The 23222-nt window shown below is 63.5% G+C and overlaps 5 protein-coding genes across 20 annotated transcripts; 2 read left to right on the top strand and 3 right to left on the bottom strand.

Moving 5' to 3' along the window:
- Positions 1–4: 4 nt before the first annotated feature.
- LRRC24 (leucine rich repeat containing 24) lies at positions 5–2930 on the top strand (the record flags this gene model as incomplete). Its single annotated transcript, XM_032257416.1, has 4 exons — positions 5–112; positions 209–487; positions 650–818; positions 1531–2930. Coding segments are annotated over 4 exons (1491 nt in total), but the record flags the coding sequence as incomplete, so codon positions are not given.
- On the bottom strand, positions 2926–7005 carry LRRC14 (leucine rich repeat containing 14). 5 transcript variants are annotated; one of them, XM_032256652.1, is made up of 4 exons: positions 6935–7005; positions 4900–5253; positions 4122–4706; positions 2926–4034 (listed from the first exon to the last, which is right to left on the bottom strand). In XM_032256652.1, exons 2-4 carry the CDS (start codon positions 5226–5228, stop codon positions 3467–3469), a joined length of 1482 nt encoding a protein of 493 aa, XP_032112543.1. In that variant the 5' UTR covers positions 5229–5253; positions 6935–7005; the 3' UTR covers positions 2926–3466. The 5 variants fall into 5 exon arrangements, with proteins under 5 accessions (XP_032112543.1, XP_032112525.1, XP_032112550.1 ...); XM_032256634.1 differs by having other exon boundaries at positions 4900–5339; positions 6935–7004; XM_032256659.1 differs by lacking the exon at positions 6935–7005 and adding an exon at positions 6446–6927.
- Positions 7006–7131: 126 nt separating this feature from the next.
- RECQL4 (RecQ like helicase 4) lies at positions 7132–13559 on the top strand. Of its 9 annotated transcripts, XM_032256528.1 has the most exons (21): positions 7135–7271; positions 7337–7370; positions 7462–7562; positions 7787–7927; positions 8212–8988; positions 9082–9208; positions 9530–9661; positions 9746–9838; positions 9916–10052; positions 10418–10501; positions 10581–10754; positions 10841–11020; positions 11154–11295; positions 11385–11647; positions 11720–12008; positions 12084–12213; positions 12293–12462; positions 12535–12715; positions 12792–12954; positions 13089–13197; positions 13293–13556. In XM_032256528.1, the coding sequence occupies exons 1-21, from the start codon at positions 7188–7190 to the stop codon at positions 13415–13417; spliced, it is 3636 nt and encodes a 1211-aa protein (XP_032112419.1). In that variant the 5' UTR covers positions 7135–7187; the 3' UTR covers positions 13418–13556. The 9 variants fall into 9 exon arrangements, 8 of the variants coding, with proteins under 8 accessions (XP_032112407.1, XP_032112383.1, XP_032112419.1 ...); XM_032256523.1 differs by having other exon boundaries at positions 12293–12715; XM_032256520.1 differs by having other exon boundaries at positions 11385–12008.
- Positions 13560–13802: 243 nt separating this feature from the next.
- Positions 13803–15945, bottom strand: MFSD3 (major facilitator superfamily domain containing 3). 2 transcript variants are annotated; one of them, XM_032256623.1, is made up of 5 exons: positions 14966–15945; positions 14503–14650; positions 14286–14410; positions 14101–14210; positions 13803–14023 (listed from the first exon to the last, which is right to left on the bottom strand). In XM_032256623.1, the coding sequence occupies exons 1-5, from the start codon at positions 15645–15647 to the stop codon at positions 13850–13852; spliced, it is 1239 nt and encodes a 412-aa protein (XP_032112514.1). In that variant the 5' UTR covers positions 15648–15945; the 3' UTR covers positions 13803–13849. The 2 variants fall into 2 exon arrangements, with proteins under 2 accessions (XP_032112514.1, XP_032112508.1); XM_032256617.1 differs by having other exon boundaries at positions 14101–14410.
- A 2234-nt stretch (positions 15946–18179) lies between these two features.
- On the bottom strand, positions 18180–23115 carry GPT (glutamic--pyruvic transaminase). 3 transcript variants are annotated; one of them, XM_032256560.1, is made up of 12 exons: positions 22307–23115; positions 20969–21134; positions 20741–20830; positions 20553–20661; positions 19993–20126; positions 19629–19872; positions 19424–19503; positions 19216–19352; positions 18935–19109; positions 18674–18829; positions 18487–18599; positions 18180–18420 (listed from the first exon to the last, which is right to left on the bottom strand). In XM_032256560.1, exons 2-12 carry the CDS (start codon positions 21128–21130, stop codon positions 18330–18332), a joined length of 1491 nt encoding a protein of 496 aa, XP_032112451.1. In that variant the 5' UTR covers positions 21131–21134; positions 22307–23115; the 3' UTR covers positions 18180–18329. The 3 variants fall into 3 exon arrangements, with proteins under 3 accessions (XP_032112451.1, XP_032112440.1, XP_032112460.1); XM_032256549.1 differs by lacking the exon at positions 22307–23115 and having other exon boundaries at positions 20969–22300; XM_032256569.1 differs by lacking the exon at positions 22307–23115 and having other exon boundaries at positions 20553–20623; positions 20969–22300.
- Between the last annotated feature and the right edge of the window lie 107 nt (positions 23116–23222).

Raw genomic sequence — 23222 nt, 5'->3', positions numbered from 1 at the left:
CCCCCCCCGCGCCGCCGGCTGCCCGGTCGCCTGCCGCTGCTACAGCGCGACGGTGGAGTGTGGCGCTCTGCGGCTGCGAGTCGTCCCGCTGGGAATCCCGCCAGGGACGCAGGTGGGCACCGTGTGAGGCTGCTGGCGGATGGGGTGCCCCAAGGGAGAGGAAGACCCCCGCGGCGGAGTAAGAGCCTCCTCTTTCCTCCGCTCGCAGACGCTGTTCCTGCAGGACAACAACATCGCGCGCCTGGAGCCGGGAGCCCTGGCGCCGCTCGCCGCTCTGCGCCGGCTCTACCTGCACAACAACAGCCTGCGCGCCCTGGAGGCCGGCGCCTTCCGCGCGCAGCCGCGCCTGCTCGAGCTGGCCCTCACCAGCAACCGGTTGCGCGCCTTGCGCAGCGGCGCCTTCGCAGGCCTGGCCCAGCTGCGCGTGCTCTACCTGGCGGGCAACCAGCTAGCGCGACTACTGGATTTCACCTTCTTGCACCTGCCGGTGAGCGCCTGGGGTCTAAAGTGGCGGGATACTCCATTATGGCCCCTCGCCCTGTAGGGACGGAGTAGTTAGAACAGGCAACTTAGTCTAGCTTGGTAAGAAGGGGACCTGCCCCCAACCTCGGCGTCCTTTTTTCCTCACGATCTGCTGTTCCTACTTCAGCGACTGCAGGAGCTTCACCTGCAGGAAAACAGCATTGAGCTGCTGGAGGACCAGGCTCTAGCGGGGCTGTCCTCCCTAGCACTGCTGGACCTCAGCAGGAACCAGCTGGGCACCATCAGCCGAGAGGCCCTGCAGCCCCTGGCCAGTCTGCAAGTCCTGCGCCTCACAGGTACCTCTTCCCCTAAAGCATCTCTGTCTTGTCTACTGTCTTGGCCACGGTGGTGGCAGTAGGGGGCAGGCTCATGTGTGGAGGGGCTCTGACAGGAGGCAACCGAGCAGGTCTGGAGGGCCCCACCACCACCTGCAGCCACGGTGGAGGGCTGCGGGAATGGGCGTGCTAGGGGACACAGCTCAGGTACCCTGCCTAAGACAGAAAAGACGGGCACCCCACAGAGTGACTTGACAGAATTAAGTGCTTTGTACACTTTTCGGCTATGAGAGGGCAGGCAGACAAAAACTGGAAAGGAGAGAGACAGCTGACCAGGATTGGGGACATCCCCAGGAGAAGGCATCCAAAAACAAGGCTGAGAGGATTTGCAAGGTTTCAGTGTTGGTGAGATGTCTATGTGGATCCCCAGGTTTCCAAAAACTGTGGGACTTGTTTCAGGAAGACTTGAGGAGCAGGTGCTTTCTCAGAGACCAGCGGAGAAGTGATCTGTAATAGGCAGGCATCACAGAGCTTAATGGGGGGGAGGGGGGAGGGCCTGGCGCCACCGCCAGGAGCTTGGGGTCAAGGAACGGGTGGCAGGGGCCATGGATTCCGTGTGAAAAGGCTGTAGGAGGTGGAAAAGAGGCCCCGTCCTGGCCCACAGAACCCCAACTGCACAGGCTGTGTTCTAGCACCACCTCCAAGCCACCTGCCTGACGCTGCTCTCCCACAGAGAACCCATGGCGTTGTGACTGCGCCCTGCACTGGCTGGGTGCTTGGATCAAGGAGGGTGGCCAGCGGCTGCTCAGCTCCAGGGACAAGAAGATCATGTGTGCAGAGCCCCCGCGCCTGGCGCTCCAGAGCCTCCTGGATATATCCCACAGCAGCCTCATCTGCATTCCGCCCTCTGTGCACGTGCAGCCGCTGGAGCTCACAGCTAACCTGGGTGAGGACCTGCGGGTTGCCTGCGAAGCCTCCGGCTACCCGCAGCCCTTGGTGACCTGGAGAAAGGTGCCCCAGCCACGCGAGGGCCGGCCACGAGCCCAGGCCCAGCTAGAAGGCGGGGCGCCGGTGCTGGGCGGGCACTCGGCATCCGACACGGGCAGCGGCATGCTCTTCCTCAGCAACATAACGCTGGCGCACGCTGGCAAGTACGAGTGCGAGGCTTCCAACGCCGGCGGCGCCGCCCGCGTGCCCTTCCGGCTCCTGGTCAACGCGTCCCGGCAGCAGCCGCAGCAGCCCGCGCAACCGCCGCTCCCGGCCGCCCGACCCGCCGGCCGCGAGCCCCGGCCCGTGGCGGGCAGCATGGCCTTCCGCGCCCTGGGCCTGGCTACGCAGACGGCCATCGCGGCGGCCATCGCGCTCCTGGCACTCACGGCGGTGCTCCTAGCCGCCATGATCTGTCGCCGGCGCCGGAGGCGGAAAAAGGCGCGGGGGCCCCCAGGGGAGGGCGCGCTGTTCGTCAACGACTACTTGGACGGCCCCTGCACGTTCGCGCAGCTCGAGGAGCTCCGCGACGAGCGCGGCCACGAGATGTTCGTCATCAACCGTTCCAAGCCCCTCTTCGCCGAGGGTCCGGCGGAGGCGCCCGCGGACTGCGACCCGGCAGAGGGGGCAACCCCGGGGCTCCGCGTGCCCCCGCCGGTTGCCTACGAGATCCACTGCTAGGTCCGGGGGACGCGCGCGGATGACGTAGGCGCCGGAGATTGGCCGGCGCCGCCTCGCGCATGCTCCGTCAGTAAAGGTGGAAGCCGCGCACTGTGCGCCGAGCCGTGTGTGGGGCGCCGGGCGCCAGGCCGGGAGCGTTGCACTTGGGAATCCTGGGCTAGCGATGAAAGGTGGCCAGGTAGGCCCCGACACCTCACTTGAAGCTCTTCCGAAAAGACATCGCCCCCCAGCCTCCGGTTCTGCGGCAGGCAGCTCACTAGCCCTGGCCGACCACAGTATAAGATCTTGGGCCTCCAAAAGGTGGGGAAGAGCAAGGACTGGCAGGCAGTGCCGATGGCGCTGCCCCGCAGAGGGCGGAACGACAGGCTGGAGGCAGTTGTTGCCCAGTGGCCATGCTGGGGGTGACAGCAGACATAAGGATAAGGGTGACCAACTTGGACATAAAAAAAACAGCCACAAATTAAAGTTCCAGGCACACTTGCACCTTGATGACTCCCTCCAGCCCAAGCCCATCCCAATGGGGTGGCTGGGTGGCAGAGCAGGGAACACATAAGAGGCCTGAGTGCCTGGGGACCCCAGCCTCCCTGAATCAGGCCTCTTTCCAACTTCAACCCCAGAACACTGAGCTCTCCATAAGGGGATGGGAAAGGCCCAGAGGGACCATCATCTCTCTCAACTCACAACAGGGATCCCAAAGCATTTGCACAAAGGATCAGGACTCCAGAGGGCAGCCAAACTGAGCAGGGTGATGCAGGCCTGACACACAGCCCTGGGGCCCACAGACAATCAGCCAATTATGGAGCAAGTGCAGGGCAAATCGCATGGGGCACTGCAGAAAGCAGGGGTGGGGGGCCTAAACGTGTGCCCAGAAGCAAGGTGGACCCAGCAGGAAACCAGAAATAAGTGCTTTTGTGACAGGCCTCCAGGGCGGGGTCCCAGCAAAGGCCCTGCCTACTCAAAGAGACTGCAGGACAGCCTGTGTCTCACCCAGAGCTACTTCGTCATAGGCTGAAGTAGTCCGCAGCCAGTCGCCCGTAGATGTCTGTGGTCCAGAGCACATGGGCACGACCCGAGGCTAGAAGCAGTTGGTGCAACTCTGCTTCTACACGGGCAAACTTCTCCTCATTAATAGAGGCCTCCAGCAGGACAGAGGCAGGTGGCGGCCAGGGCAAGCCCTCATAGCAATCCACAGGGAAGGGGTGCACCACAGTACGCAACTCAGCCTGCACCGCTGAGTCCCGCAGCAGCTCCTTGAGGCCGGCCATGGACAGTGGGTTGCCATAGAGGCCAAGGTAGCGGAGACTGGCGCATCGAGTAAGGATGGGTAGTGTGGCTAACAGCTGGGTATCTGCGAGCTGGCACTCAGTGAGTTCCAGGTGTAGTAGTGTGGCCGCTGATGCCTGCAGCAGACCCTGGAAAGGCGTCAGCTGGCTGCCAGACAGGTCGTTGCCACTCAGGTCCAACTTCTTGAGGTGAGCAGCATGGGGGCTCCGTGCCAAGAAGCGCAGGTCCTCAGGCAGCAGAGCACAGAAGGCCAACTCCAGGCTCTCCAGGGGGCTCTGCAGGGTGCTACAGGGGACACAGGGGTCACAGACAGGCAGAGGTAGGAAGGGTGCCTACTGAAGGGAGGGCAGGGCAGTGGTGGGGCCCGCTCACCTGAGCAGCTGGTCCAGCCTCCCAGAAAGGAGTGAGGAGCCCATGCTGAGCTCTCGCAGACAGGTAAAGCGGCCCATCTGGGCTAGGAAGTAGCGGAAGTTGTCCTCGCCATCCACGGAGGGCTGCCTTGAGTCCCCATGCACGTAGTGGAGCCTCAGGCTGGCGAGGTGCTGGAAGCGGGCCACGTGTGGGATGATTACAGATAGGCCACGCAGGCCCAGGTTGTTGAAACGCAGGTCCACGCGGCGCAGACAGCCTGCATCCAGAAGCTGCAGCAGTGCCACGGTGTTGCGCATGGGCAGGTCCTCGGCTCGCAGGTCCCGGCAGCAGAGCCGCAGCGGGCTGCCCACGCTGCTTCGGAGCGCCTCTCGCAGGAACGCATAGGACGCCCGGTTTACCCGAAGGTCCACACGCACCTCCACTGGGATGGGGGCTGGGCCAGGCTCCGTGGCCCCACCCTGCTGCTGGGCGATGCATGTGCGGGCGACGGCAGCAGTACAGTCCCACATGCTCATGGTGCCAGGGTCCTGTTCCACACCATCATCCAAGAGTCCTGTCATGTCCAGCACCCGCAGCGCATGCTTCCTGGGAGTAGGAATGGTCTGAGGAAGGGGTCAAGGGCAGGGCCCATACATTCCCCCTCCCAGCTACCATGGGACAGGAGCAATGTGCCTGTTCCTGCATGAGGTCTTGCTAACTTTATGACCCAAGCCTAGACCCTCCTCCAGTGACCCACTTACATACCCCTGGCCTGACGACCCTTCAGGTAAGTCCATACCTGCAGAGGGGCTGTGTGCTGGCCCCAGGCTCTGGGGTGTGGAGCCGGGCAGTCAGCCCCAGGATCACGGCCTGCATGCTCTCAGTGCTAGGCCGCTCCTGCAGGAGGGCACGGCTGCAGTGGGCACACTCCTGTAGCAGCTGCTGGAAACTGAGCAGCGGGAAGGGCCACGTGTGCACCAGCTCGCGCAGTACTACCGTCTTCTTGTCCATGAAGGCCACCTTGAACAGCAGGGGGAAGAGTTCGCGTGGCAGTAGGGGCAGGGCCTGGCAGGCAGCTGGCTGGCACTGCAGCACCTGCCGCGTGCTCAAGAACACAAGCGTGTGCATGGCGCTGGGCCAGGCAGACAGCCACCTGCAGGAGAGGGACTTCAGCAGGGAGGAGAGACCCTAGGCCACTACCAAGCCACACACAGTTGGTAGGAAAGCCCAGCATAGTGCCTGGAACAAAGTCAGCAGTTAGCAGAGAACCACCTATTAGAAAGCACCTATTAGATGGCTAGCGCTGGGCTGGGTGCAGTGGACTGGCAGACAAGGACACAACTCAGCCCCAGCCCTCCAGAAGCACAGGACCTCTTCAGGAAAACCAAGCATCAAGCAGCGTGGCGTCTTTTGACAACTCACTTGCTTGGGTGTGCTTCTGACAGATGACTGTTGCCTTGCAGGGCCCCCCACGGGTATTTCGGGCCTCCCAAATTACAAAGCTCCTTCATAAAGCCTTCTTTGAAACCTGAATAAAGCCTAGACCACTCCCCACCAACCTCTGTCAGCATTAGTGTTGACTGGACGCTCCAAGGGGTCAAGCAATCACATCACAGTTCCCTTCCCTCCCTTCCTCACAGAGGGTCTGCACGGTTACCCTTGGACTCCACAAAACACAACAAAGAAGAGCTGGAAGCACACACATAGTTTCGTAAGCAACAGGGCAGGCTGAAAAGACTTGAGACCCAGGGAGCACTGAGTCCAGATGATGTGGCCTACCAAATCCAAGCCTTCAATGTAAGATCCCCAAAATACTACTATTGTCCAGAGTGTCACCAAGCACGGAGGCCCCTGACAGAAAGCAACTCTCATCTTTGGTGGCCCTTACCACTGGTCTAGACCTCTCCCTCCTTCCTGGAGAGCCACTGTGGAAAGACCCAAATCTTAAGTATGTGAGATTTGGAAGGTGCAAGGCTACAGATTTCTCAGACAAAGCACAGAAAGCTGCCTAAGCAGCATCCAAGAGGCAGAGGTGCACACAAACGCTACCAAAGAAACAAGGTGCATGTGACACGGTGCCAGCCCTGCTGCTGGCTGCAGCACCCTCAAAACTAAATCGCAGCCATCTCCCTGTGAGATTAGAAACTGGAGGCCTATGCCTAGCCCAAGGTCAGCCTGAGTGACAAGCCAGGGAAGGGAGCTGGGGAGACACTCTGGTCCCAGGGCCCTTGTTTTTGCCGACTTTTCTACATACAAAGAAGTCCTTAAGGCACCGGTTCCTGAAAAGTCCCAGACGCCAACCCTCGGCCTCGCTCTGCCCGTGGACGAAATCTCGACGATCATACCTCGCTCTGACAGGACAGACCAACCGAGCACCTGTCACGAGAGGACACGAAAGCAGCCAGCCTGGCCACCAAGGGAGGCAGGAGCCTCCGTGAGACGCCTCCGCCCCTACCGCCGGCGGCAGGGAACGCGTTGGTCCTAGGCTGCCTGCGTTTCGCGAAGACGCCCCCGCCCGGCTCCTCAGGGCCTTGAGCCGCGGGAGGCGCTGGACGCTCCGCTCTTTCACTTCCCGGGCGGGGCCTGCTCCTCCAGGCCCGGTGCGTCTCCCACCAGGGCCTGACGCCCCTCCGACCTGCCTGGGAAGTCCCAGTCCTTCGCCGCCCGCGGTGGCGCCGCCCGGGCTCCCGGCCTCCGCCCTGGGCTCCCAAGTGTAGCCACTCCCTCCCACAGCTGGGCCGCCCCAAGCGATCGGCGCCCCGCCCCTTTAGGCCAGGCCGGGCCAGGGACGCGCGCCGCCCCGCTCCGAACCCCGTTTGGCGGCCCGCGCTCACCAGTCTCGCAGCCGCAGCCACCGCCTCCGGCCCCGCCTCGATCGTCCGTCGCGTCCCGCCCGGCGCCGTGGCGCCCCTCGATGACGTCGACGCCTCCCATTGGCTGCTCTTCCAGGGCCTGGTGGATTGGTTGCCAGGGCACGATGGCCCCGCCCTCGGCTCGCCGCGCGCCCACATTGGCTGTCGGCCCCAGCGTCTGCAGCGCGGGAGACTAGTTGAACTGCCGCGGGCGCTGTGGCGGGGCGGGCGCACCATGGAGCGGCTGCGGGACCTGCGGGAGCGGCTGCAGGCGTGGGAGCGCGCGTTCCGGCAGCAGCACGGGCGGCGGCCAAGCCAGGTGCGGACTGCCCCGGGACCGAGGGGCTGAGGGCGCGGCCAGCTGCTGACTTGTTCTTTTTACAGGACGACGTGAAGGCGGCGCCGGAGGAGACCCGCGGTGAGAACGCGCGGGTCGGCGGGGCGGGGTGGCGCCGGGTCGGTGGGGGCCCAGCCCCCACCCTGACCCCGCCTCCCGCGCGCCCACGCAGCGCTCTACCGGGAATACAGTTCTCTGAAGCGGACGGTGCGTCAGTCCGGTGGCGGCGGCGGGCCCCGCAGCCCAGAGTCGCTCCCCGCGGCGGCCGAGGAGGTACCCAGGCCCCACCACCCCAAACTCCTCCCACTTTCCTGTTTGGCGGAGTGGCGGGAGCCACGGAGTCGTGGCCAGGCCTCCGTGGGGCACAGAACTTGGGAGGAGGACTGGGCAAAGTGGGGAAAGGCCGGGCCTCGCTCCAGGTGTGGGAGGGGTGGCTGGGAGCGCCTCTACCCGCACACCAGCCTGTCTCTGGCTTGTGCTCCCACTGTCTCCTGCAGGCGCCAGAGCCGCACTGCTGGGGGCCCCACCTGAATCGGGCTGCGACCCAGAGTCCACAACCTACCCCAGGGCGGAGCTGTCAGGGCTTGTTCCGGGACTATGGGCAGCGACTCAAGGCCAATCTGAAAGGCACCTTGCAGGTGACGGGTGGGCAAGCAGTGCGTCTATGCTAGACCCAGAGTGGCAGGGCTGCCCATCTCCTTTCTGTCACTCTTTCCACACAGACAGGCATAGGCTCCGATGCCAATCAGGGCACCACTCTCCTGGGAGGGAGCTTCTAGGGATCTCTGCTCTTGACTCTCTTTCTAGTCTAGCCCTGTGCTTCTTAGCCTGCCCTGCGATTGAAGGTAGGGACTCAGGTTTCAGAGTCTACAGCAGCCTAGGGGCCTGAGTGCCTGCTGCCATTCTGTTCTTCCCCTCCCAGGCCAGCCCAGCTCTGGGCCACAGACCTTGGCCTCCAGAAAGATCCGCATCCAAGACACCCATCCCAAAGCTCCCAGGCACAGGACTTGTCCCCACCTTTGCAGAAAAAGTCAGTGATATGCCTCCACAGCCTTCTGGGCCCCGGCCAAGGCCAGGTCGGCTCCAGCACCTGCGGGCATCCCTGAGCCTACGGCTGGGCTCCCTAGATCCTGGCTGGTTGCAACGGTGTCACAGTGGGGTCCCAGACTTTCTGGGGGCCCCCAAACCCTGCAGGCCTGGCCTAGGCTCAGAGGAATCACAACTTCTGACCACCGGTGAGTCCGCTGTCCTTGGTCCTGGTGCTCGCTCCCAGGGCCCAGAGGCTTCAGCCCTCCAAGAAGTCAGCATCGGTGCAGGGAGCCCCCAACCCAGCAGCAGTCGAGGTGAGAAGCGGAGACGGAATGAGGTGCCCTGGGGGAGCCCCACACAGGTCCAGCAGCAGAGCAGCCAAGCTGGACCTCCGTCTGAGGCGGCTGAGGCCATAGCACTTGAGGAAGACTCTCCAGGGGAACCTGTACAGGCACAGCCACCTCAGCCGTGCAGCAGTCGGTCGACCCCCAGGTACCACAGACTCAGCCCCTCCAGTCAAGCCAGGGCAGAGAAGGCTGAGGGCATAGCTCACTTGCACATTTTCCCTAGGATGGCTGGCCATGACAGGGGCAATTACGTACGGCTGAACATGAAGCAGAAACGCTATGTGCGGGGCCGGGCACTCCGTGGCAGGCTTCTCCGCAAGCAGGTGAGACAGTGACAGGCTGGGACAGGTGCTCCCTTCCCTTCTGTCAACTCCGGCATCTCCCATCCAGTGACACTCCTATGTGGGCCCCCCCAGGCACGGAAGCAGAAGTGGCAAAAGAAAGGGGAGTGTTTTGGCCGTGGTGATACCACAGTCACAATCAAGGAGTCTTGTTTCCTGAATGGGCAGTTTGATCACAGGGCACCCCAGTGTCCCCAGCCAGGTGAGAATCTGCCCTGGACGGGGGTCGGTCCAGACAACACTGTGGAGAGAGCAAGGTGCTCTTTTGGGGGACACTTCTGTCCCAAACAAAAGGCCCTTCCAGGTACCCCTGGTCCAGGCCCTACCCTGGCTTCCCTGAAGGAATGTGGCAGGGATGAGGATGAGTGTCAGCTCCTTCTGCTTTGAAAGAAGTAGGCCAGAGGAAGGGCACTGCTGCCAACCTCCTTTGGGGGAAGGGAGGGTTTTGGGCAGTGGTTGTCTTGCCAGTATTATCTCAGCCCAGACTGCAGCTCAAACTCCACTCTCTCCTGCCTGATCCCAGCAAGTGAGGAAGACACAGACCCTGATAGGCCTGAGCCACTGGTTCCTGCGCCACAGCCTGTGCCTGAGGTGCCTGGCCTGGCCCCCACCGTGCTGCCACTCTACTCCCTGGGGCCCTCAGGGCAGGTGGCAGGTGAGCAATCAGCTTCTGGTCCAGAGCCTTTACTGAGAGGTTGAGGTGATTCAATCATTAGCTAATCAATAGCTGTATCTGCAGAGACGCCAGCGGAGGTGTTCCATGCCCTGGAGCAACTGGGGCACCAAGCCTTCCGCCCCAGGCAAGAGCGTGCGGTCATGCGGATCCTCTCTGGTGAGCACAGCTACCAGGGCTGAGGCCGGGCTGAGGCTGGGCTGCAGGGCCTTGCCACTAACTCCTGCCCCATCTAGGCATCTCCACGCTGCTGGTGCTGCCCACAGGGGCTGGCAAGTCCCTGTGCTACCAACTTCCGGCACTGCTCTACGCCCGGCGCAGCCCCTGCCTCACACTGGTCATCTCTCCCCTGCTGTCACTCATGGACGACCAGGTGTGCACACAGGGTCCTGGGCACGCATACACAGCTGAGAACAAGCACTTGTGACTCCCAAAGGCAACTGCTGCTCGTCTCCAAACCACTCCCTCCCCCGGGAGCTTCAAGAAGTCTGTGGCTGCAGTCCCAGTCCTGGCAGCAGGTCGAGGCAGCCCGGCTCCACCGGCACCACGGCCACCCCCACGGGAGCTGTGCTGGGAAGGGAGCCATCCCTTGGCCCTAGGACCCAGGGGTTGGTTCTCCTCTCCCCAGAGGGCCTAGGATGGAGGCAGCAACAGCTGTTGGGTTAGCATCTCTGGGATGACTTGAGGGCGGGCCAGGCCTGGGCTGGCCTATGACGGCCGTTGCTGCTGCATCTGCAGGTGTCTCGCCTGCCCCCGTGTCTCAAGGCAGCCTGCATCCACTCGGGCATGACCAGTAAGCAGCGGGAGTCTGTCCTGCAGAAGGTGAGGGCCTCATGGGCCTAGGGGTGAGGGAGGCAGTGGGCGGGCACCTGGGCTGTGCCCCTGATCCTGCTGCTTTCAGGTTCAGGCAGGCCAGGTACATGTGCTGCTGCTGACCCCCGAGGCACTGGTGGGAGCCGGGGGTCTCCCTCCAGCCACGCAGCTGCCTCCAGTGGCTTTTGCCTGCATCGATGAGGCCCACTGCCTCTCTCAGTGGTCCCACAACTTCCGGCCCTGCTACCTGCGTGTCTGTAAGGTGAGCTGTGTGTGAAGTGGAGTGGGTGGCTAGGACCAGGGTAGGGTAGGCTAGGCAGCCTCACACCACCATGGCCTCTGGTGCAGGTGCTTCGGGAGCGGATGGGCGTGCATTGCTTCCTAGGTCTCACGGCCACAGCCACACGCCGCACAGCCAGTGATGTGGCCCAGCACCTGGCTGTGGCCGAAGACCCTGGCTTCCATGGGCCAGCCCCAGTTCCCGCTAACCTGCACCTTTCTGTGTCCATGGACAGGGACACAGACCAGGTGGGTGTGCATGCTCTGGGGACCCCAAAGGGCCCCAGCTTCCAACTGCGCACACTGATCACTCCCCCACTCCTGAATACCCATGCTGACTGCTCCTCACTTCTGACTGCCCACTCTCACCGCTCCTTGTCAGGCTCTGTTAACTCTGCTGCAAGGCGAACGCTTTCGAAACCTGGATTCCATCATCATTTATTGCAACCGGCGGGAGGACACAGAGCGGGTTGCTGCACTTCTCCGAACCTGCCTGCATCCGGCCCAGGGCCCAGGGCCTAAAGGTGAGGCATGGACAGGGCTGGTGCCCCCATGGACCCACCTTGAGCACCCATGCCCCATCCCACTGACTATCTGCTTGTCTTCCTCAAAGGTCGTGCCCCCAAAACCATGGCTGAGGCCTACCACGCAGGCATGTGCAGCCGGGAACGGCAGCGGGTACAACGGGCCTTCATGCAGGGCCAGCTGCGAGTGGTGGTCGCCACAGTGGCCTTCGGGATGGGGCTGGACCGGCCAGACGTGCGGGCTGTGTTGCATCTGGGGCTGCCCCCAAGCTTTGAGAGCTATGTGCAGGCCGTGGGACGGGCCGGGCGTGACGGGCAGCCTGCCCACTGCCATCTCTTCTTGCAGCCCCAGGTGGGCATCCCCCCAACCAGCAGTGTTCGGGCCCCCAGTGCTCTGTCCACCCTCATGACTGTCGCGCTCCAGGGGGAAGACCTGCGAGAGCTGCGCAGACACGTGCACGCCAACGGCATGGACTTCTGGGCCATCAAGAGACTGGTGCAGCGCGTATTCCCATCCTGTACCTGCGCCAGGCTGCCCGCAGAGCAGGAGGGGGCCAGGGGTGGGGACATCCCTGTGGCCGAGTCCCCCCCTCAAGAGGTGGAGCAGCTTGGTGGCCGCCAAGCAGCCCCAGGACCTAGAAGGGCCTGTGTGGGCCACGAACGGGCACTCCCAGTGCAGCCGACCGTCCAGGCCTTGGACATGCCAGAGGAGGGTGAGGAACCCAGGGTAAACCACGGGGGTGTGGATGGGCCGGCCCCACGTTCCCTGAGCCCTGCTCTGCCCCCAGCCATCGAGACTTTGCTGTGCTACCTGGAGTTGCACCCACGGCACTGGCTGGAGCTGTTGGCGACCACCTATGCCCGTTGCTATCTGCACTGCTCTGGCGGCCCTGCCCAGCTCCAGGCCCTGGCCCACAGGTGAGATGCCCTTCCTTGAGCAGGGATGAGGTTGGAGAGTCAGGGCTGCTGGCCACATGATCCCTTGTCTTCAGCACAGGTGTCCCCCTTTGGCTGTGTGCTTGGCCCAGCGGCTGCCTGAGGACCCAGGACAAGGCAGCAGCTCAGTAGAGTTTGACATGGTCGAGCTGGTAGACTCCATGGACTGGGAGCTGGCCTGTGTGCGGCGGGCTCTCTACCAGCTGCAGTGGGACCACGAACCTCGGACAGGTACACCGCTCCCCACCCCTCCCCACCCCGCCCTGGATGCTGCCTGCCTGCATCTGACTTGCTTTCTGGCAGGTTTGTGGCGGAGCACAGGGGTACTTGTGGAGTTCAGGGAGCTGGCCTTCCACCTTCGCACCCCAGGTGACCTGACCGCTGAGGAGAAGGACCAGATCTGTGACTTCCTGTATGGCCGTGTACAGGCCCGGGAGCACCAGGCCTTGGCCCATCTGCACAGAACCTTCCAGGCCTTTCACAGGTTGGGAGGAGGTGGGCAGGGCCTGGGACCATCCACTCTCCTGCAGTGACCAGTTGTGACAGGCTCTCCTCCACAGCGTAGCCTTCCCCAGCTGTGGGCCCTGCCTGGAGCAGCAGGATGAGGAGCGCAGTACCAGGCTCAAGGACCTGCTCAGCCGCTACTTTGAGGAAGTGGAAGAGGAAGCACAGGGGCCCGGCGGCTTGGGGGATGCACAGGGTCCCGAGCCAGGGCAGGCCAGGGTGAGTGCCCTGAGGCCAGGCAGGGACATGCAGGCACACCAGGGCTGCAGGTTCCCTGGGCCACCTGGGGCTTGCTGTGTGGACACGGTGCCACAGGAGCTCAGAGGAAGCCTGAGGTGCCTGTCCACGCACAGCTCCAAGATTGGGAAGACCAGGTCCGCCGTGACATCCGTCAGCTCCTATCCCTGAGGCCAGAGGAGAAGTTCTCAGGCAGGGCTGTGGCCCGCATCTTCCACGGCATTGGTGAGGACTGGGGGGCTCCACCTGATAACAGGCTGGGGGCGGGGGCCATGACCAGGGCCAGGACGGTCCTCATGACTGTGTCGGCTCCACCGCAGGAAGCCCCTGCTACCCAGCCCAGGTGTTCGGGCAGGACCGGCGCTTCTGGAGAAAATACCTGCACCTGAGCTTCCACGCTCTGGTGCGCCTGGCCACGGAAGAGCTGCTGCAGGTGGGCCGCTGACTGCACCGCGTGGAGGATGTGGGGCAGAGCTGGGATTGTCAGCGGCAAGGACAATGACAAGCCCTGGGCAAAACCTGCCACAGGGCGTGGGACGAGGAGGCTCAAAAAGCAGAATAAAAAGTGCTTACCTTTTTTTTTTTTTGAGACGGAGTCTTTCTCTGTAGCACAGGCTGGAGTGCAGTGGCGTGATCTCGGCTCACTGCAACTTTGGCCTCCCAGGTTTTGGTTCAAGCAGTTCTCCTACCTCAGCCTCAAAAGTAGCTGGGATTACAGGCACAAGCCACCACACCCAGCTGCTTACATTGTTTTTATGGGCCCTCCTGTCCAACGAAGCAGCCCCAACAGCCTGGGGACATGCACATTACATATTCCAGGCAGAGACATCTGGGTCACAAGCACATGTGGCTTTATTGAGCTGTCCAGCTGCCCAGCTCAGAGCAAGGTGCTGGGTGCTAGACCCAGGTACACAAGGGGCAGGGCAGAGAGGACGAGCAGGAGGGAGAAGCAGGGATGTGGCCCTAGCCCGTCGGCCAGGGCTCCAGCCAGAGCACCCAGCAGCAGCTTCCCCAGCAGCTCCAGAGTGGCCAAAAGGCTGTAATGTGTGGCCTGAGGGTGTGGAGGTCAGGGTCAGGCCCACACACCCCCAGTCCTGCAGTCCCTCTGTCCTTGCTACGTATGCTCACCTGCAGGGCCCTGGGGGCCAGCTGGCTGCAGCGCATCATCCCAGTGAAGGTGGCTGTGGTGACCAGGCCTCCCAAAAAGTGCTGTAGACATAGGCTCAGCAAGGCTGCCCCTGGAAAAGCAGAGGTCAGCAGTGCCCCAGGCTCCTGGCCCCTCTCTTCCTCCCTCCCCAAGACCAGCCCCTCACCTCTCAAGATTGTGCCAGGGCCCAAGCTGGCACCCAAGGCATCCAGGTGGAAGAGCAAGGCAGTCTGGCAGGCTAACCCCCCAAGGCGGAGCCGCAATACCAACTTCAGCAGAGGCAGCAGCTCCCTGGGGTGGGGGTGAAGAAATTGGGAACTTAAGGGGATTGGGGGGCAGATTGGATACAAGTGGGTGGGTGGGGCACCCTGGGAAGGGCTCACCAGTGCTTGGCCAGCAGTGTCCCACCCAGGGAGGAGCCAGCGATGGAGCACACCATGGCACCCACACCATTCCACAGTCCCAGCTCGGGGGCAGAAACGCCGCGGTCCAGCAGGAGAAGAGGAAACAGGCTGCTGGCACCCTGCTCACCTGGAGTAGGGAGGTGGGCCATGAGCAAGGGAGGTCTCATGTCTACCTCTTCTCCCCGACTAGACCCTCAGTCAGTGTTCCTGAGCCGCAGGTGCTGGAGATGTGGAGCAGCCTGAGAGCCGTCAGGGCTGTGGCCAGAGCTGCGGGAGGACACGACGCAAGGCCCAGCTGTAGAGCCCCCGTCAGGGCCAGGTCGTACAGGTCATACCCCAGAAAGAGGGCGGCCGGGTAAAGGGTTGCAAGCCCCCGGGGACACGCCTGGAGCTGTCTGGGAAGCCCCACCTCTGCTGTTGCCTGGCTCGAGGCCTCACTCACCCAGCTTGTAGGTGAGCACAAAGCCTGCAGTCCACAGAGTCCCCGGCACGGCCAGCACGGCCCGCAGAAAGTGCACGGTGTGGGGACGCTGCTCGGAGGGGGGCGGCCGTGGGAGCCGCCGCAGGGCTGGTGCAGCCCAGGCCAGGGCCGCGGCCAGCCAGTAGGAGGCAGCCAGGAGCAGAAAGAGCCGCGTCCACGAGAGGGTGGGCAGGAGTGCCAGCAGCGCTCCCCCGGCTAGCGCGGCCCCCAGCTTGTACGCGACCACCTGCACGGTATTGCCCGGCCCCAGCTCTGCCGGCTCAAGCAGCTGCACGGCCAGCGCGTCCAGGGCCACGTCCTGCACGGCGGCACCCAGGTTCAGCAGCAGCAGCAGCCCCGCCACGGCGGCGGGCACCCCGGCCTGGCCAGCTCCAGGCGGGGGCAGCCCGGCCAGCAGCCCACACACCAGCCCCAGGCCCGCTGTGCTGCACGTCAGCCAGACCCTCGTCGAGCCCCGCGCGTCCACCAGCGGGGCCCACGCCAGCTTGAGCAGCCACGGAGCGTACAGAGCCTTGGCCAGCCCCACGCGCGTCAGAGAGAAGCCGCGGGCGCGCAGCAGCAGGGGCAGGAGGCCGGACTGGAGCCCGTAGGGCAAGCCCTGCACCAAGTAGAGGCCGGCCAGCGGCAGCAGCTTCCCGCGCATGGCGGCTCAGGCCCGTTGCGAGGCCGGGAGGTCGAGTTCCAGGTGGGGTCCCGCAAGGCGAGGTCTCCTCCGCGTGGGGTCAGGGGCTACACCCCGGCACGGCTTTGGTTCTGGGACCGAGCGGAGTCAGCGTCGTACAGGCAGGCTGGGGTCTGGACACTCGCTCTAACGCCTTGGGAGTATCCACATCCCTGAAGAACCGAACCCGGAACCAAACGGGGACGAGCGCTCCGGACACTGGCAGCCAGCGGATCCCAGCATGCTCTGCGCGGCCGCAGGTAAAGGGGGCGGGGCCACTGCCTCCCGCAGCTCCCAGCATGCTCTGCGCGGCCTCGGGGGAAGCGGGCAGGGCCACAGCCTCCCGCGGCTCCCAGCATGCTCTGCGCGGCCTCCGGTGAAGGGGGCGGGGCCACTGCCTCCCGCGGCTCCCAGCATGCTCTGCGCAGCCGCAGGTAAACGGGGCGGGGACGCTGCCTCCCATGGCCCTCTGCCCGCGCCCCGCACCGCCGGGCGGGACTAAGCAGCTTCTCGGTCCCTTGGAGCCACAAAGCCGAGTACGGATCACACGGTGCGCGGACTTGGCGTCGCCGGAGTCCGGCGGCCACCAGCTGGGCCGGAATGTCGGGCGGGCCAGAGATTCCGTAGCGGGCCAGAGCGTCGGCTCGCGGGCGCCCCCGGTGGCCAGTCCGGGTTCGAGCCCGCGGCCGCCCCGCCACGTGCGCGCTCCCACCGAGGTGCTGCGCGAGTGAGAGGCCCAGAGAGGGAAGCTGCACAGCTGGGCCGGCCTCGAACGTAAGAACCGGCCTGCACCCGCGGCCAGCCCTAATCCCTCCCAGGAAGCTCGGATCTGCGCCAGGCGTGCGTCCTCCCTGGTGTCTGTCCTGGAGTCTGGCTGCTGCAGTGTCCAGCCCCTCTTTTCCAGCCGCCCCCATGAAGGCGTCCGCTTATGGGTTCCACCCTCTTCCACTCGTTACTTCTGAAACCAGACTCCCACCTTGCTGTGTCTGTGGCTTCAGCCCCTCTCTAAGGCAGTCACAGAGGCATGGAAGGCAGGAGGGTAGTGTGAAAGGGCAGGGCCCAGGTCAGCCCAGGACACGGCCAGCCACTGCCTGTGTCGCCCTTCAGTGTCTGATAACAGGACTAGGAGTGTCCTGCCTGACACGAGCCCGCCCTGCCAAGGGAGGGGCCCACCTGCCTGTTCCCTGCCCAGAACTGTGCCCTCTGGGGCTCCCGAGGCCCACATGAGGCTGTGAAGTGTGGCCTGTGGTAAAAACTATCTCCAGAATGAACAAAAATGGCCCTTGGCCGGTCCCATCTCCAAGTCTGTGAGTCTCTAAGAGACTGGGGCTGGCCCCGTCCTTGGGTGACTTGAGGGCACTGGACCCAATGCATTTTTCCAGCTGCTGAGGCCTCTGAGGGGGTTTCTTAGCTCAGCAGATTCATAGGGCCTAGGTTTTCTCATCTATCAAATGGGGACTATCATACCTACCTCAAAAGACCATCAGTGCAGAGTCAGTGACCCCCCGCAGTGTCTGCACGTGGTAGGTGTTCAGCCATGCTCCCCAGGCCAGGACACAGCACTCCCCACTGCTGCTGGGCCCTACCCCTGCCTCCTCCAGCCCCAGCCCTCCCCTGGCAGTTTCCTCTCCCTCTGCCTCCCACTCCACCCAGCCGCGCCTCACACCACACAATGATAGCAAGGGTGGTCTCTCTGGCCCCCCAGATAGTGGCACCACCTCTGCTGCTTCAGGTAAAAGAGAGCCAAGACTTCCTCCCTTGGCCAGGCAAGGTGGCTCAAGCCTGTAATCCCAGCACTTTGGGAGGCCGAGGCCGGTGGATCACGAGGTCAAGAGATCGAGACCATCCTGGTCAACATGGTGAAACCCCGTCTCTACTAAAAATACAAAACATTAGCTGGGCATGGTGGCGCATGCCTGTAATCCCAGCTACTCAGGAGGCTGAGGCAGGAGAATTGCCTGAACCCAGGAGGCGGAGGTTGCGGTGAGCCAAGATCAAGCCATTACACTCCAGCCTGGGTAACATGAGTGAAACTCCGTCCCTAAAAAAAAAAAAAAAAAAAAAAAAAAAAAAAGACTTCCTCCCTGAGCTATCAAGTCACCCCATCCAGCCAGCACCATGCAAGTTGAGCATTTCCCCGTGCCCCAGGGAAGACATGGACTGCAGGGAAAGAGAGCCAGGAAGGAGACAGCTCTCTGCACCTTCCTCAGGAAGGGCTGTGTTTCCTCGGGTGGGCCCTGTCCCCATCCCAGTAGCTCTGGGGGCTTCCACAAAGGGGTGCAGGGCCTGGCTTTTCTCACACCCCGGAGTCTCACCCCATTTCTGTGTGATCATGACAGGCTCTGCCGCACAACCAGAGGCAGCGGGGAAGACCTAGCCCACAGCAGTAGTTTAGGAAGAACAGGTGGGTGATAGCGGTGGAAGGCCCCTTGTCTGAAGACACCAGTAGTGCCTGCTCAGGGACCCAGGCCCGCAAGAAGGGGACCATGCGCTGCCAATGCTGCCTCCCCAGAGTCAGACTAACACACATGTTTATTAGGGACCTGCAGAGAGGCAGGGGCCCAGCCCCTGCAGGCAGCAAGAGCAAGTACAGTGAGCTCCAAAGGCCCCCAGGGCCCTGAGCACACAGTCCAGGGCAGCCCAGCCTGGCCCCAGCTGGGGTGCTCAGGAGTACTCGAGGGTGAACTTGGCATGGAACCTGGTCAGCTTCTCCAGCAGCAACTGCAGCTTCTCCAAGGGGGGCAGAATGGTCATCCTGAAAGAAGTGGACGATGAGTGAAGGGCTGGGGTGGTGGGACGGGCAGTGAGGGCCAGGGCTCACCGGAAGTGGTAGGTGCCTTCCCGCTGCCCAAAGCCGCTCCCAGGCACCACACAGATGCCGGTCTCCTCCAGGAGGCACAGGCAGAAGAACATGTCGGGGGCCAGGCCCAGCTCCTGGGGACGGGCAGCTGTCAGGGAAGGATACCCAGCCCCCGCTGCCCACCCCAAAGGCCCTGCCCCCGCCTGACCTGAGCACGCTGCACCGCCCTCGGGGGGAGCTGCACGCGAGGGAAGGAGTACATGGCGCCCTGCACTGGGTTGCAGCTGATGCCGGGAGCCTCACTGAAGACCTGCTCGGTGAGCCTGGCCTTGGCTGCCAGCTCTGCCAGCACTGCCTGCCTCTCCTGTGGCCACCGAGGGAGGGCCCATCAGGGTAGGGCACTTGGCATCCCCGGCCCGGCAGCCCACCCTCATTAGGTCATCTGGACCCCTTAGCGCCTGCAACTCACAGCCTGGAACTGCATGAAGGAGGGGTCGGTGGGCGCGGGTGGGCTGACCACCAGGTCCAGCAGGGCCTGGCCTGGCACCGGTGGGCACAGCCGCACGCTCATCAGTTTAAGCATCTGCTGCTGCACCGCAGGGTCCATGTTCACCACCTCCACGTAGCCACCGCGGAACCCACACCTGCCAGGCAAGGGGCACATCCAGGCTTGGTGGGGAGGGGTGGCCCAGCGCGTGAAGTGGGCCAAGCCGTGCCATGGGAGGCTCCACCCGCCTTGCCTGCACGCACTCGCCCATGTAGCCCTTGGAGGTGGAGTGGAAGGAGGCGAGCTCCTGCTGCACGGCATAGGGTGGCCCCATCTCCATGAGCACCTTCTTGAAAGAGTGGAACTGTGAGCCCGCCGCGTACACGTTGTCCTGGTATACCTGGAAGGGCGAGAGGTGTCACGTCATGGGGGCCAGCTGCTACCCTGCTTCCCACCCCCCGTGGCGCGCACCTCGTCAGCCAGCAGAAAGAGCCGCTCTTGGAAGGCGAAGCGGATCACGGCCTCGATGCACTCACGGGTCTGCACCTGCCCTGGGGTGCGGGGGATGTAGCAGGGCTGGGTGAGCCCGGGGACGGAACTGCCCTCCAATGGGCAGCCAGGGGCCGGCATGGGTGCGGGAGGAGCAGAGCGGGGCTGGGTGAGGCAGGGAACGCACCAGTGGGGTTGCCAGGGTTGATGACACAGAGCGCGCGAGGGCGGCAGTGGTCACGTGCCTGGCACAGGGCGCGGTGAAGCTCAGCCACGTCCAGCGCCCAGGCACGCTCCTCATCCAGGTAGTAATCCACCTGCACCATGCCCAGCTCTGCCAGTGTGGCCGAGTAGAGTGGGTACTGGGGGATGGGGATGAGCACGCCCGTGCGCGTGTGGCCCTCACCAGCCACCAGCAGCTTCAGGACCGTCTGCAGGGAGTAGGGGAAGGAGAGGAAGGCAGGGTTGGTGGGGCCTAGGGCTGCACCCGTCCCCACCCTGGTGCCCCCTCTGTAGTGTCAGGCATGTCTTCCTGCCCAGGTCCGGCCTACCACGATGGCATCACTGGCCCCTGTGGACAGGAAGACGTTGTGGGGATCAGCAGGAATGCCTCCGTCTCGCCTCTCAATGTACTGCGCCACGTCCTCCCGGATCAGCTGGATGCCAGAGCTGATGCTGTAGGCCCCTGAACCCAGGGGCAGAGCAGGATGGGAAGCACAGGTGAGGTTCTCTGCAGCCAGGCCAGGCACAGCGGCTCATGCCTGTAATCCCAGCATTTTGGAAGGCAGAGGTGGGCAGACCACAGGTCAGGAGATGAAGACCATCCTGGCCAACATGGTGAAACCCCATCTCTACTAAAAATACAAAAATTAGCTGGGCGTGGTGCGGCACACCTGTAACCCCCGCTACTCAGGAGGCTGAGGCAAGAGAATCTCTTGAACCAGGGAGTCGGAGGTTGCCGTGAGCCAAGATTGCACCACTGCACTGCAGCCTGGGGACAGAGTGAGACTCCTCTTCCTCAAAAACAAAATTCTCCTCAGCCCTCCCAAGGGACTTCCCTCCTCCAGCGGGCAGATCTGCCCTCTCTGCTTCCTCTGGCCCTAGCTCTCACCCAGGCTGTGGCCCCCGCATGCCTGCAGGATGCGCTCCGCCCTTTTCTTGGCATCATCAGGGAAGTTGGGGCTGTTCAGAAGATCAGGGTTGACACAGAGGGCCAGGACCTGGGAAGACGGAGTGCTGAGGCAGGGGCACACAGGCAGGAGGGGCGGGGGGTGGTGTTGGGCAATGCAGGAGCCTCACCTGGCGCAGGAAGGTGATGGGCCTCTGCCCCATAGCCTGTGCATCTCCGATGTTGGCACGGATGACCTCAGTGAAAGGCTTCTTCACACCCTGGAAGGAGAGGGGAGGGGAGCAGGCAGGGAGGCTGTGCCCTACCTAACCTTTCAGCCCCGGTCCCATGTGTCAGTGGGGCTGGGCCAACCCACCACCAGTGTGACCTGGAGGGCAGCAAGGGGCCCTGGGCTGTACCTGGCGCAGTTCCTGCTCCAGCTCCAAGGCTCGCTGCACTATGGGGCCACGCACTGCGTACTCCACCCTCCGCACTCTCGGGTTCATGCTGTTCAGCGTCAGCACCTTCTCCCGAAGCCCATTCCTTGCCACCTGGCTCTGGTCAACTGTGCTTGAGGCCATGACTCTACCCGGACCAGGTGGGAAGGCAGCTCGGGCGGCGGCAGGACCAGAAGTGGGAATGGGTACAGCTGGGTCCAGCTCAGCAGGCCAGGGCTGGGAGGGGCAGACGTAGCAGGGGGACTCTGGACAAGAGGGCACCCTCTTCACCGCAGCTGGCCCCACTGGTAGGGACAGGAAGGGCTGAAGGAGCTGGGGACTGTTGGGCCCCGCCCCACCCGTCTGGGCACAGCTCTGCCCCAGGGAGGCAGAGGCAGTGGGTGAGGTGGCAGGCGGGGCTTGGGGCGAGGCCCAGTGCCTGCCCAGTGTCCCCACAAAGGGAGAGCAGGAGACCCACATGGGGGGTAGGTACAGACGTCAGTCTGGATAGCTCTAAGGGACGAGGCATGGGGGGAGGGAAGAAGGCAGAGTGCCTGGGTTGCTCAGGGTGAAGTGGGTGCCTGGCAGCCCTAAGGAGCTGGCAGAACTGGAAAGGAGGGACCCCCAAGGCAAGACTGGAGCCTGGGCTGCTGGGATTTACCCTAGCAGGACTCGGCTGAGGCCAAGCCCTCATGGCACCCGAATCTGCTTGGGCTTGCAGACCTGTCTCCTAGTAACTGAGCCAGACCTCAGGAATCCAGGGGGTGCTGGGGGGAGGGGAGGGGTGTTCGGGCTCTGGGTTTCATCTGGCCCCTGCAGGGCTGGCAGCCATGGCCCAGGGGCAGCAAGAGCTGTACCTGGACCTTAGTCCCTGATGAGCACTGTGAGGGGCTGGGCAAGGGCCTGGGGCCAGGCAGTCTAGCCCTGGGCTCTGTGACACCTCACACCGTGGCTGCTGTCATGCCCTTTTGCCAGGCACCAGCCTGGGGTTGCCCTTGGGACACACCCCAGGCTAGAGGTGACCTGAGTTCTCCGTTCCTCCTGTTCCCAATTGGAGGAGAGAGTAGGAAGCAAGTCGTGATAGGCCGCCCGAGCCCCACCTCCACAGGCCTGCAGAGCTGAAAGGCCACGCTCAACGCTGGCCCACCCCAGCGGCCCACAATGAAACCTGAACCACGGGGGTCAGGGAGTCGGCCCTCCTCTGACCAGGGCTGTGGGCAGACGGTCAGACAGGCCCGAGGCGGGCCTTGGCTCCTCTAATCCTGCTGGCTGGGAGAAGAGCCATAGGGAACCCCGGACAGCCGGCCCCAGGCCTCTCACCTTGCACTTCTCTGCTCCGCTGCCACAACGGCCTCCCAGCGCAGGCCTGGACCTCTGGCCCCCAGGCTAGAGCAGAGGTTAATATGGGCCTGGCCCCAGGCAGAGCCAGCCCCTGCCCGCCCCCTGGCAGCGGAGCCCAAGTGGCAGCCCTGGTGGCAGGTGGACCTTGGGCAGCTGCCCCACCCCCTACACTAAATTTAACCAGCAGCCCTGGACACCCTTCCAACCGGAGATGCTCCAGGAAGAGCAGGCCCGAAGGACACTGGGCTCTCGGGCCCGTGCTGAGCCAGGAGGGAGAACAGGTCAAACCCATGCCACCCAACACTGGTGCCATGCAAAGCCACCCACCAAGACTAGCTGGTGGTACCCTCAGCCCTCCTGCTTGAGGCCCCTAAGGGCCCCCCTCACCCTGACACGTTGTGCCAGCCAGCTCAGAGCCAGAGTGGCCAACTGCATGTCCCCTATGCAGGCCCAGGCGGAAACTGGCAGCCAGGCCCCAGGATCAGGGCTGCATGCCAGGAACTGGGGACCCACACCCCGCCCAGGGAGCTTCTGACGCTGCCTCGTGCTTGTTTTGACCCCTGGCTCTGGAACAAGAGTCTTGTGGAAAACATCACCTCCCTTTCCAGGCCATGGTCCCTGGGATCCCCACCCTCCAACCGCTTAGCACAGACACCCTCAGCCCTGGCCACCATGGAGGCTCCTTCAAAGCACCTTGCTCCTTTCAGGAAAGCAAAGGGTTACGGAGGAGACTCCAGGAGGCTGAGCACGGGAGGGAGTGGGTGAGGTCCGGGCTTCCGGCCACTGCCGTGGGCCTCACTCCCCCACGGTTGGGGCTGCCACATGCCCTGGCATGCACCTACAGGCCTTGTGCTCACAGCATGGGTGGCACCCCAACCAAACAGCACAACCCACT

Source organism: Sapajus apella, unplaced genomic scaffold (assembly GCF_009761245.1).
Source record: "Sapajus apella isolate SASKATOON/1434 unplaced genomic scaffold, GSC_monkey_1.0 scaffold3, whole genome shotgun sequence".
NCBI lineage: Eukaryota > Metazoa > Chordata > Mammalia > Primates > Cebidae > Sapajus > Sapajus apella.
This window is presented reverse-complemented; position numbering and strand designations above follow the sequence as displayed.